The sequence below is a fragment of the Rhinolophus hipposideros genome (assembly GCF_964194185.1).
Source record: "Rhinolophus hipposideros genome assembly, chromosome: 14".
In the NCBI taxonomy this organism is placed as follows: Eukaryota; Metazoa; Chordata; class Mammalia; order Chiroptera; family Rhinolophidae; genus Rhinolophus; species Rhinolophus hipposideros.
In genome coordinates this window covers 9,661,345-9,675,530 of record NC_138060.1, presented here as the reverse complement: position 1 = coordinate 9,675,530, position 14,186 = coordinate 9,661,345, and the positions used below count along the sequence as shown (strand labels likewise).

General features: G+C 38.3%; 1 protein-coding gene across 1 annotated transcript in view; it reads right to left on the bottom strand.

Annotated features, from left to right (window-relative positions):
* The window catches only part of ADAMTS9 (ADAM metallopeptidase with thrombospondin type 1 motif 9), a gene marked incomplete at its 5' end in the record, with an annotated part of 160,709 nt that overhangs the window by 56,711 nt on the left and 89,812 nt on the right, over nucleotides 1-14,186 (bottom strand). The window contains 2 exons of the mRNA XM_081072616.1: nucleotides 10,601-10,777; nucleotides 12,925-13,086. Coding sequence (XP_080928742.1) covers nucleotides 10,601-10,777; nucleotides 12,925-13,086 — 339 coding nt within the window. The remainder of the gene's footprint in view (nucleotides 1-10,600; nucleotides 10,778-12,924; nucleotides 13,087-14,186) is intronic.

Genomic DNA, 14,186 nt, shown 5'->3' with positions numbered 1-14,186 from the left:
AGTTGCCACGCAGACAGCGGATGGATCACATGGGGCACATCTGTACACACTTACAACTCCTCCTTCCCACTCCAAAAAGAGAGTGAGTGACACTGCTTGTTAGTTTGCAGATTCACAGTGGTGAGGCAACTTTGAGACCTTGAACTTTTAGCTCATCCTTGCAAATCTTTTGACTGACCCTGCCGGCTTCCTAGGATCCTAGTATATTATGGAAAATTTAATTCTCCAGAGAGAAGTGCTTTCTGATAGCTAACCACGGGGTTTGCAACTGTGCCTTCAACTTTGACTTTTGACTATGATTCCTCCCTCTCTCCACCAAATGTCCCCACGGGGTTTCTCAACCTTGGCACTATGTCAACATTTTGTTGTTGGGGGCTATGCTCTGTATTGTAGGGTGCTTAGCAACGTCCCTGGCTTCTACTCACTAGATGCTAGTAGCACCTCCAACCCACTTGTGACAACCAACAATGTCTCCAGACATTGCCCACTGTCCACCGGGGGGTAAAAATCACTCCCAACTGAGAACCACTGAATTATCCCCAGGTTTTCAGAAAGTCTTTCAACAAGCTCTCAAAACTGATTTTAATTGACTTGATGGGGTGGGGCACACAGAGCTTCTTTGTAGCTGGAGGGGTAACGGGCCTGTTGAACATCAATCCTACAAGGTCAAGATCTTATGCTAACGTGGTTGGGAAGCCCTGGTCTGCAGAGAACATGACAGGTACAATGTGAAGTCAGCTCCCACGCACAGCAATGAAGATCCCAATTACTATGAACAAACATGCTCTCCTGGACGCACTTCCTCCCTGACGTTGTGTCTGTGACAAGCTGTTCTAAGGGGTTCCCGGGTATTTCTCATCTGATGAAGAGAAAACTAACGAGAAAGGAATGATGATTTCATTAAGAATTGCAAATTCAAGAACAGGTGAGTTGGTTGGGTGAGGCCTTTTTATTAATTGCAAGGAAAACAAACAGCACACAATTTTGGGAAAAACTCTTTCCTTTTCAAAGGAACCTGGGTTTTGATAAGGGAGCAGTGGAGAAAAAAAAAGGGGAGTCTACATATGGCCAAGTATTTACTGGGATTCCTGGCAAGACTTGCAATTGCAATGAAAGTCCGGATTTCCCTGGGAAAAAGAGGAGCAAGAAACACAGCATTCCCAAAGGCCTTTCATTTTCATTGCATGGGTCGAACAGGGTGGGGGCAGGAAGGGAGGAGGAGACAAGAAGATAAAGTCATGAGAAAAAAGCCAATAAGAAACAAGGAAAGATTCTGTTTATGCTGAGCTCTGGCTAGAGTATCCATTTTTATTATGACGTTACAGTGCAAATCTGAGATTAAAAACAGCTTTGTAACATGTGTCAAAATTTTTAAAGTTCTGAAATGAATCCAGATCTACTTTTCACTTCCTTTTGAAGTAAAATACACAATCTGAACATATTTATGTTTCTTTAGAAATTTTAAAAAAGTAACATACTTTGAAAATTTTCAAACTTAAAGAAAAATTGCAGGAACATCACAAAGAACTTTCTTATCCAGATTCATTCACCAGCTGTCAACATTTCACCACTTGCTCCTTCCTCCCTTCCTATATACATACATACATGCCAATATTATTTTGGTTTTTTTTCTGAACAATGTGAGAGCATTTGCAGACATAATGTCTCATCATCTCCAAAATACTAGTTTCCCACATCAACGACACTCTCCTACATAAATACCACACAACTCTACAAGTCAGGAAATCACTCTTGATACAACACTGCTGTCCAATCCTATGTATTTCTCAAAATGATTCCTTCCTACAAGTTGCTTTGATTTCCACATTTCTAGGCTAATGTGATAAGGAGTTCATCTCCTGAATAGCTAGGCTCATTCATTCATTCATTTCTGTATCGTTTATTATGTCCACTTTGAATAATGCATCAAGTTTGAACAGTGGACCTCTTCAGCCCAAAGAAAATTAAGGTTTGGAGAATTAAATGGTTTGGGGCACAGGTTTTTCACTTGAAACATGGTAGCTATGTCCACATTTCTTCCCCTGTCTCCGCTAAGGAAAAGGAATCAGACTCACTCTTTTTTCCGTTACATTTTTTCTTTCATCATCTTACCCAGCTCTTACACCAAAACCATGTTTCATCATTTACCTGTCACAGAGATTGAGGAATACAGCAATAGTGGGAGAATGAGGGTGAATAAAGGAAGAGAACGCAAGGACAGAACTCAGAGTAGCTGCCTGTCCCGCCAATGGGAAAGAATAAGATGTAGCTTTGCCATGAGAGTTCAACTCCTATAGCTTAGTTTTAGCTCAAGAAATAGTTTGGGAGGTCTCTCAATGCATTTCATTTGTTTTATTTCAACCAGAGAGTTATTAGTGAGATAACTTTTTAATAAATTTTAATTTCATCATTTTCATAGTTCACTTGTAGCATAAAAACATACCACATTCTACTACAAACCTTATCACCACAGACATCTGCAAATCCCCTAAACTGGCTTTAAAAGACTCTGATCTATCATATGGAGTATGTATCTACTGAACAAAGAAAACACTTAAGATTTATTACTTCAAGTTATTGTATTTCTTTTTCTATATTAAAATGGCAAAAATATCACCTAATGCACACTTAATCAGTACGGTATGCTCCCCCTAACCCCTGGAAAATCTTCTAGAAGGCCCATATTTTGTTGTTTACCACTCGGTTTAATTATAAGAGAAGCAGTTTTCTCATATTCATCCCCTCAGAGCTCTGAGCAAAATTTGTAAATGGCTCAATAGTTCCAGAATGTTTCAAGTAGTACAATCTGGGAAGACAGAACATTTAAATTATAGGCATTCTCTTTCCATAGAGGTTGCATTTCACCACTTCATCAACCAGTTAAATGAGGGGATAGCTCTTGGTTAACAACCAGGGGTTTGAAAGTCAGAAAGTCCTGGGTTCCAATTCTGATTCGGCTACTTCTCAGCAATGTGACCTAGAATTGGCTAGCTAACCTCTCTGATGGTGCTAACTTCATCAAGTAGAGAGGATCAAATTAGATAATGGGTGAACTGTTCTGCCTAAGTCCTAGCAAAAAGTGAATGCTTCAAAAGGTGATTGTTACAATAAAAAAACAAAGTCTTCCCTATAATCATGGAGGGAAATACACTGCAAAATTAAAGGAGGGGCAAACAGCTCTTTTGTGGATAACTGAAGCTATCTCTTCTTTCACTTTCCGAGATATTTCAGAGGACAGTGTCTCAGGGAGAATTATTTGAATTATTTCCCCTTTTAGTGCACAGAAAACCTGAGAGTAAGCATAATAAATTAATAAGAGCTTCTAAAAAAAAACTACCTGAATGGTTTATAGTTTAATTCAGGACATTACCCTAAAGGAAAACAAACAAACAAACAAACAAATTATATCTGGTCACTGGAAAAGAGAATTGATGACATCGGTTTATTTCCGGTGAATGTTGTTGTATACATTTTAATTTGGGGGGGGGCGACATTAAGTGAATTAATCCATAAGGGTTTCTTAATACTGTGGAGTATAGGTTTTGGAAAGTTAAATGATGACAATTACAGTGATGGAGGAGACATTGCCTCGACTCTGCTTCTTCTGAGTGTATCTGAAACATAGTCCTGCACAGCTAATCGGCTCAGCTTTCACCTACTGGGCTCAGTAAATGTGAAAAGCTGCCTTCCTGAAACTTTTCCTTCAAAGAAGGAAAGATCCCTTGGAATTCAAGCTTCTACAAGGTGGCTACCTGGTGTTTTCCATTTTTGCCTTCTTCTAAAACGCATCAATCAAGCTTTGCCCTTTCAGCCCACTGAACACATAAACATTCTTTCTCCTTAACTGAACTTACTGCCACGATGAACTTGAACTCTGAAGTGCACAAGAGGAGCATTTGTTTTAACAGCTGCTTTTACATTGAGGCCCTGGAGTTACTACTCTCAAGACAGCTGGTTCTGATAGCCTCTCGTTTTATTGTCCTCTGTTTTTTCTAATGCCCAGCTGTCAGGGAACACCCACTGAAGAGTTCCAGAACAAAGGCACAAAACACAAGAAAGGCAAGAGAATGCCACTCATTGCACCCAAAAGCATCCTCCGCAGAGACCCCCTTACATGATGATACAGCGTTTTTCTCTCCAACGTATTTTTGTAAGTTTATTAACTCCTTTGCTAGTTATTATTCATTGCTAAACATGTACTGTTGCCTGAGGTTGCCCTGTCTAATGTGGCAGCCACCAGCCACAGGGAGCTGTTTGAATTTAGAATAAGCAAAATTAAATACAATTCAAAATGTACTTCCCTGTTGAACTTAGACACATTTCAAGTGCTCAATATCAGCCATATGTGGCTTCCAGATCATTGTAGAAAGTTACTGGGTTGTGTTGGCCAAGGCGTGACAGCTTTCTAATAGGAGAAAAGGGGATGCAAATCTGGCTAACAGTGATGGCTCTGTAGGTTCTGCTTATATTTATTATCTTCTGTACAACTTCTTTCACCCTGTTTTCTTGGCTGCCAAAGTTTCATTTTATGAATTTCTGGAAAGGGAAGTTGTGGTCATTAAAACCATCCATGAAATGGATCCCAGTTTAGAGAAAACAACAACAACAAGAAGCCAAGATGGGGGTGTGGCAATCCACACATTCCAGATCTTTTTATTGGTACCCATTAAAAAACAAACGGGAAATTTGTTCTTGGCCACAACTTCCCACACTTGTGTGGGAGCTGAGAACTCTGGCAGGGAGAGGCAGGAAGCCAGGCCTGCCACTTATCCTTGCTTTGAGACCACTGAACTCATGTATGGGTTCTAATGTAAAAGAGACTAGAAGCATATTCTTCTGCCAGGAGGTTTTTAAAGATTCCATGCCATCAGCCAGGGAGCATTTATCCCTGAAACTGATCAGGCAATTGCACATATAAAAGGAAAGACAGGATTGAGAGATTTATTAAACAAAGATCATATATATATATATCTCCATGGTATTCTATATAGAATAGAATGGTTGTGTTGAGGCTGCCAGAAAAAACAAGTGTCAGTTCTTTAATTATGAGTGTAGTTTTATTCCTTTAATACCCAAATTTCTCTTTCTCCATTAGAGTGAATAGCTCTGACTTGTTCATTGCTATAGCCTTAGCACCTAGAACAGTGCCTGGCTCACAGAAGGCACATAAAAAAAAGCGTTTGCTGAAAAATGAATGATTTTTTTTTTTTTAAAGGAATGACCCAGAATTTTTCCTCCCTCTTCATAAAATAAATCTTCCTCGACTGTGTTTACTAGTCAGGATTCCCTACCAGCCAGTTAGACTAGGAAGCCACCCCTACCTCCCACTCCATATTCTGTAGTTTCCAATCCTTTCCATTCCAGAAGACAATTCTCTGACGTGATTCAGCACACGGATGTACATTCCTCCTCTGGGTCTAATAACCCTCCAACCCCACCCCCCAAACTTTGGACTGCTGAAAACTGAAATATCATCTGTCGCAAAGCAGGGGCAGAGTCTCTGATAGGCACATAATCATCCTAGAAATGCTAGAAAATCCTAGAAAAAAAAAAAGGCCAGCTAAGTTTATCTCCAGTAAAATAGATGCCGGCCAGTGTTTTGCTTATTTTGAACACAATTCAGATTAATGGTTTATAGAGTTTCAGTCTACACTAGATTCAGGTAAATATAGAAATTTCATGTTGTAATGCTTTGATTTAAAAAACGATTTTATTTTTTATCCTCCATATTGATAGAGCAAAATAATGTGTTTATTTCTTTTTAAAAAGGCCCTACTTATGTTTAAGATGTGTCTTTGTTAGTTAGTAAAACATCTACTTATTAAAAACGCATATGCATTTAATGTGATATTCCTTATGGTCAAAATCTTTCTATCACTCTCCTAATCTAGGTAATATGGTATCTTTAAAATGAAAGAGAGATGTGTTTTGCCATTCCCTAATCATAATTGGTTGTTTAAAGTGTTCATTAACTACTGGTTATGGGAATATACCAATAATAGTAATAGATTTAGATTTGCTGTTGTTGGAGTCCAATAGACAGGGTCAATATTAGCTCAATAATATTGAGGTTTGATGCAGTTTGAGTGTTAGGCATACCCTTTGTTGAATATAAACAAGAGTTTAAAAATTTCATTATGAACATGGGCTGTTTATTTCTACCAAAATAAGAAGGATTAGTATAGTGAGTATTGTAACACTGAAGTCTGATCACTAAAGTAGATTATCACATAGTCAAACAGATATACAATAACACCTCCTTCACAGGGTAACATGGGGGCTAAATGTGATGTATATTTGTTTAATTTGGCTTGGTACATAGTAAATACTCAGTAAAAATTAACTATCATCATCTGCTTTGGAGAAGTTATTATTCTCACCTTATTCAGCACCTTATAAAAATGTCAAACTCATATATGGACTCCCAAATTTTGGTCCTGTCATCTTCAATTACCATAATAAATTATAATGCAAAACGGAGGGTTAGTAGGAGAATGTGGGACCAATAGGCGTCTGGGGTCATTTTCATGATTTATAATTTTTTGAAAAGTGCAGGCTCTCTTAAAACTTCCAAGTTTATTGTTATAGTATTTTCTTTATTTTTCTTTAATAAGAAATGCCTTCTGAAATGTACTGCATGTGAGCAAATGACAAAATTGACATACGTAAGTCTTTTACAGTTATTTGAACACAGAGAATAAGGTGTGATCAAATTTACGCACCTTTAGGTTATCTTTTTCCCATACCTAGCTCTGCTTACATGTACAGAACCATTTTTTCTAATCACTTGTTTTATCTTCTGGCTATGTTTTATCATTACCTACAAATTCAATAAATGGAGCATTCAGATTTCATAGTTGAGACTCAATGAATCAGGACAACGATATTAGAAAAGAAAAAAGAAACAACAAAATGTTAAGCCTCATATATTTTTGTTTATATCACTAAGCACCATTTCCAATTCAGAATATATTTTTAAAAGTATCCCTTTAGAATACATACTTTAAACTATCCATAAAACTTGCCATTTCGCTACTCAGATTTGGGAAAGGGATGGTACAGGTTAGAGGGAATATACAGAATGAAAATGTATACTTTTAAAACCAAAAGAAACATACACGTGCATTTCTAGTTCACAACCTATTTGACTTTACAGTCTGCTGATAAACACTGATTTCTAAACATTGTATATAAAATTAAATAACATGGAAAAATAAATTATGCTTTATTATATAAACACACAGAAATCTGTATTGCTCAAACTATTCAGATAATGCTGCTTAAAACGGCATTCAGAAAATATGGTAGTGATATTTACAGTCTTTATTTTTGCCAGAGAGAGATGCAGTGAGGTGATAAAATACTGATGTCAAACATTTTCTCTTTCTACCTACAGGAGCTGCAAACTTTAATATGAAAATGAGGTAGACAAAATTCATAAGTTAGCCAGACAGAAATAAAAGCACAGTTCCTCCGTGAAATCATAAATTCTCATTATTCAGATGGACAAGCATTATTCCAAAGCACCCAAAGCAAGGCTCAGAGAACGCTTTTAGGTTTGTCATGAAAAACACAAATGAGTGATTTCTCCTAAAAACCACAGTCTCCAAGACAATCAGCTAACACATACTTGGAGCAATGAGAAGAAGGAATGCCATAGGACCACCTGGGATAGGTGACATCACTCACCTAGCAACCTTTTTCACTTTTACTCTCTTGATGAATCAGCTTACTCTAGAATGCCACGGATTTTTAACCTACTTTCTGCTGGGGTTTGACAGTACAGAGCTCTCTTCCCTATTTATCCCGCTAGGCAGGGGACGTGTGAGGGGACTTGTGCATTCACTATTGAGCCTGTTCCTGGGACTGGCTGCAAGAGCCGACTAAAAGGCATATCAGTGTAAGCACCAAATTTCAAAAACGAAACGTTACCAACTAAAAGTGCAAGGACACAATAAAAAGAGGACAGAAAAGGCCGAATTTTTGGAGGATATTTTTCACACTCGTGACTAGAAATCTGCAGTGAGTTGAGGCAGCACTAATAACACGGGTACTTGAATGCTGTTCACGGCAGCTTCAATTTTAGGGGCTGGAAGCCATGCGAACCGCGACGTGGAGTTTCTTTCCTAAATATTGCTCCTTCTCAACAATCATTGAACTAGGCTATCTCCATTTTGACCTTGGAAAAGGCCTACTCACAGCTGCTTCTGTCCACTATCTCTAGCGTGGGAGGACTTGGGGAGAGAAAGCAAATGGTTGAAGGACTAACTTGTTACCCTTGGACTCTAATAAATCTAGTTTGCTTTCTCTTGAAAGCAACATGTTAGTATCTCAAGCATAGTTGTCGTTGTTGCTAATTTCACTGTCAGTTACAATGACGAAGCACCAGAGAAGTGGCTTTATGGCTCTACTAACACAATTCACTGAGGTATGCTTAAATTTAGAATTCCTAGGAAATTGTACCAGAGCATCCACAAAGGTCAACATAAAAGTTAAATCAAAATCCTATAGTGAGAATCTGAATGATTGCCCTTGTACACATATATTTAAGGAATATATTATAAATGTATCTATTTAAATAAAATACTTTCAATCTGATTTTTTAAAAATCACAATTAAAAGTCTTGCAGGCATGGCCTTGCTTTGATACTGCAGAGGAATTTAAATATATATATGAATAATGATCCCTTACAAAGGAAGCTTTAAAATCATATAAGCTGCAAAACTATTTTAAAAATTCATGTATTTGCTTCTGTGTATAACAGAGAATTAGAATCTCTCTCTTTTTCTGTGTGTTTCAGAAAACTGTGTGCAGGCCCAAGAAGAATAACTATAGTAAAAAGAAAACAAAACAAAATTTAAAGTCTTTCAGTTAAATAGTAGATCGTATTTTAAAATTTAAGCATTTAAGCTCTTAAAATATCTGTGAGGGAGGGTGGTGATCTTGTGTGAAAAAAATGTGAGCTCTATTTAGAAAGCATTCAAGGAAAAAAATACTGTGGAAACTAGTATGTATGTTATATGTTGCATATGATATATGTTGTATGTACGAGGATATATTATCCAATATACATTATGTATTAATTATATTATTGTATTATACATACTCATATACATATGCACACACATACATACCCTCTGAGGGTTAGGAGATGTGTTTTGGTCAATTAAAAGAAACACAACTTTTAGAGAGCATGTAGACTTTTTGAAATAACTCTGCTGTGGTGTTGCTGTTGGCTGAATGAATAGGGTGAAAACATAACGGGCTCAAGAGGGGAAATTTCATGAAAAATATGTAATATGTCACATAGGGAAGTTAAGAATGTCAGAGGACGTTCCTTACATTCTAAGGTTATTTCTGACATTTTTCAAAATGTTCACTTTTGGAAGGTGCCAGTATAGACGACAAGATGCTCTGGGTGAATTACACATCTGCTCAGTGGCATTTCTCAGGCTTTTGAATAAAATACTTACAGCCCAGCTCAATAGTACCAGTTGAGATGATACTCTAAATTCTTCTAGATTTGTACTTAATAAAAGTACAGTTGTTATATAGCTTGTGTTCTATCTGCAGACATAATCTTAGACACTGAAACCCTTGACTATTATAAGTGTCAACAGGTATTAGCTACGTCACATTAGTTAATCTGCCCTTTAGGTGTTTTCAGCAATGGTTAGGATTTTTCCTCAGAGCCATATAAATTAACAAAACAAAAAAAGAACTGGAAAAGACTTAATACAATATTAAATTCAGGTTCAGTGCAATTAACGTATGTATTTACAGGAAAGTTTACTGTATTTACATGAAACAGCCCTAATGGCTCCACCACTTAAGGCACAACTTAGCCAAATGCTGTTTTGACATAGCTGATCCTTCTGTTTGCCAAGAGCTGCCTCAGTTTACACAGAGTTCAGAGTGGCAAACCTGTCTCACAGTGTCAGCTAGCAGACAGCAAAGGAAGCCCAGGACTGAGGCAAAACGTGGCCTCAGATGGGCTTCGTGTCTGGTGGAAAACAGAGAGCATTTCAGACACTCTGGAAAGCACCAGGTCATAGAATCCACTCTTAGTCTTTAGCATTTTCCAAATGATTTCAGTCTACGTTATAGGTACAGCCTTGGTGGCGATTATGCTGAATCGTACCTGAGTCACACAGGCGAATTAGAGTCACTGAAGAAAAAGATTGCTTTGGCCTTAATAAGCAGGTATCTTCCCCAAAAGGTCAAAACCACTACAGCTTGGAAAATGAAAGCATGCCTGCTATTGGGTTGTCTGTTGGAATCACTCTAGAGCTAATTAATTACATGAAGTTATTTAGTTTCTTAAACAAAACAGAACAAAACAAAATATACATATATAGTTTAGGGCACATGCCTGCATGAGGTACACGTAATTTGTAAAGTCACTTTGGCAATATTGTAAAAAATGAACTCTGTTGTATGTCAATATGAAGAAAAGAATACACTGTTCCTAGAATAGTTTCAGGGATGCCTTTGGGAGTGTGACAATTGTCTGTCGCAGAGGAGTGCCTCACAACACCTTGGAATCTGGTGTGTTAGTTAGACAGTTTGGTTAACAAACATTAATAGTTAGGGCCGTACCGAACTCCAAGGGCCAGTACTCCAGGCTGCCTCTTGAGGACACGAATGCATGTTACACTGCTCACGATCTGGAGGCTTGTCAAGAATTTCACAGCTCAAATCTGGAAACCGTTCCCCATTGGGCCGCTGACAGACCACCAGTCTTGTTCGCAAGCCTCCACCACACAGCTTAGTACACTGGAAAAAGGAAAGGAAAGCTGCAGTTATTGTGTCTGAACAGCCAATGGCAAATTTTCTTTTTCTGTGAGAAAAATGTCTTAGCCAAACTTTATTATGGCACAGGGCAAGATAAGTCTCTAGAAAGACCCATTGAATAATCTGAAGTAGGAACTACAACAGAGGAGCTCTCTACCTCAATGGTAGGTATTGTTTACCCTTTTCTCTTTACCGGCACTTAGTACTTAGTATATACATTATCTCACTAAGAGGAGAGGATAATTATTTGCTCCATTTTAAATCCTGGAAAAACAAAGCTTAAAAGAGGTCAATTAACTGGACCAAGGTCAATTCAATAGCAAGTATTTAGGATAAGATTACAGGATACAAAACCAAAAACCAAAAAACCCAAAATCAAAAAAACCACCCAGTGCCATATAAAGGAACTGGTGGCATAGCCAGTTTTATGTTCTGGCAACTCCTAAGATGCTGTCACCAACCTTTGGCTATTCTGTGACTCTAACCTCCTCTGACCTTTATGACGTTAAAATATTTCACTCTGTCTAGAATCTTAGGGTGACTCTGACGCTCCCCTGGATGAGTCAACAGTGTGGTGGGAACGTTGGACCACGTTCTGACTCCTGGCTAGAGCCAAACTTCTGAGGCAGGAACAAGTTGTATTTCTTGGACAGCACTGCTGTGCTCACATCCAGGAACACTGCCATTCGGCTTCCCCGCTGCGTCGGGCCAGATCTCCCACGGAATTTGGAATGATCTGGTCCGTGTCGACAGCAAGCATCCCAGTGCCTGCGTGCACTCTCCTGGCTTCAGTCCAATTACAGAAGCTTAATCATGGGTCCCAGAGGACAGAACTTTCTGAGGAGTTTTGGGAAACCCATAATACACAAGTCTCAAAGCCTGACTCCCTCTTCCTGCCTTTCATCCAAGTTCTCCAAAATGACGTACTGTCAAAAAAAGTCAACAAAAATCTCCACTACGCCTGCCTTAACTACTGAGTTACGTATATGAAACCCTGAAATGTGGACACATGATTTCGGTTAGCCAGTAGTGTGGGCTAACATGCCCATCCATCTCATTTGTCTTTTTCCCTCTCTTGGCTCTAGGGTCTCCAAGATGTTAATCCTCATGTTTCAGTTTATAAATTTTACAGTCAAGACAGAACAACTCAACAGGCTTTAAATGTGTGCTCTCCCTGTAAATTCAAGAGTAGAGAGATATATTCTTGGTTAATTAAACACAAAACAATAAGCACATAAGTGCATGTAACATGTAACAGTGGCTCAAAAGCCCATTTAATAATGATAGTAATACTAATGATCATGATTACTATTGCTAATAATTATCATTTTTATCAGAGCAAACTTTGATTGAAAGCTAAGTGTTAGGCATCTGACATGCACTATCTTATATAATAGTCATGAATACTACCAAGTTGATGCCATTATCATCCCCATTTATAGAAGACAATATACACGTGTCACAAAGTCACGTTATTTGCCAAGGCCACCTGACTTGGAAGAATCAGGGCTGGGAATGGTACCCAGTTGTTCTCTGATCCAAATACTCTATCGTCCTTCATTGGTCATAGCAGGCAACTCTTTAAAAAGGTCTAAAAGGTAACAGCTGAAGACTTTCATAATTGGAGAATATACAGCTAAATATTTATTTACGTCCATGTTTAAAATGTGTCACATTTGATTGAATAACAGCACCAACTTATTCTGGTTTCATTAGGGATTTGAAATAATGGGAAACATTATGCCATGAGAACAAGGGTGTATCACAGACAGCCAAAAACCATGAAGATTACGGCAAAATTGTTATGGACTAATGTAACACATATTTTCAAACAATTTAAAAGTGTCCATGTTTTAATCAGTAGAAGTTAACCATTTAAATTAGCATTTTTCTGCATTCTTTCCTGATTTTCCTCGCTTATATAGTCAAGCTGTTTCTAATTGGTAATAAATACACTTCTAAAATAGTCCAGAACTAAGACAGGTCTCCCAGTTAATCCGAAATCAAGAAGCTTTAACTGGAGCTAGTTCTTCTACTTTCAAATAAACTATGAACAATAACACAGCTCAGTCAGCAGAGTTACTGTGTGCTTTTTCCGAAGGGTGTACAAACGGACTGTTTCCTCTCACCTCTCCCCAGTTGCCATACGCCCATTGAGGACAAGGGCCAGATTCACAAGCTCTGTGCTCATCGGGCTTGATTCTCTCCACACAGTCATTTGCGGTGTATCCGTTTTCATCCTGACACACAACCACACGCCGCTGCGACCCGCCAGCACAGGTACTGGAACACTGAACACATCAGACATCAGTCAACAGGTTAATCTTCACTGTGATACCCACGTTAGGATCACAAAAACAGCTGATTGAAAGGTTAGAGACAAACGTGACAGAAATTGTCCGCAATGGACAGAAAGCAATCAAGAGAACTTCCCTTCAGTGGTGTCATTTAATGTACACGTTTAAAATCAACACCTGGAGGGCAGACAGGGCTTCTCCTTTGCACGCTTTAGGCCCTCAGTAGGTGTTCAATAAATGCGCATTGAGTGACAATGCGTCGTGATTTCCAAAACAGCCCGATTTATGGTCCTCCTTTATCTGGTCTGCAGGTACAGAAGTGCTGACTGACAGCACAGCCTACTGAGACATTCTTTTCTTTTCAAAACTCCAAGTGCTGATTTAGAACAAACATTTGATTTCCCTTTCAACACAGGGGTCAAATTACCTGCTTAACGAATAGCCAGTTGTTGAAATTCAGCTTTCATATGAACTCATTCAATTACCCAAGGAAAGCATCATGGAATGTCCCTTAGACATCATTTCCTCACAGGTAATGTTCCTTTCTCTCCCTTCACAATAGGGTCTACTTTAGTGGCTAACGGTAGCAAGACTTGTTTTCTTTATTTGTTTACATTCCCCAACGAACTTAACCGAATTCCATATTGACAAACCTCTCTACAGGTGCACGTTCAGTCTAACACTCCCTCTCATGGTTGTCATAGAATTATGTTTGCATTTCAGCTAATTTCCCACACAAGCTTCTCATAGCTCTCTTATTTATCTACATCTTGAGTGTTTTCTTCTTTCCATAACTTCCTTATCTTTTGAAACCCAATGTGTTTGCTAGTATCCTTCACTCTGACCCTTAACTTGTAAAATCAGTGTGTCTATAAAATAACCATCTAGTCCTCAAAGCAAGGCAATTCCCAGGAGTTATCAAGTCTCAAAATGTTTTCAGTTCCAGGTGCCAATGGCTGATTTGTGCTTTCTATCAAACCTTAGGTCACACCAATGTTTTTTCAAAATACCCACAAATATTGCTTTCTGCTGGTCAGTTTCTTCCATATAAAGATGTGAATTTATTTTGCTTATTACATTGGATCTCAGATCAA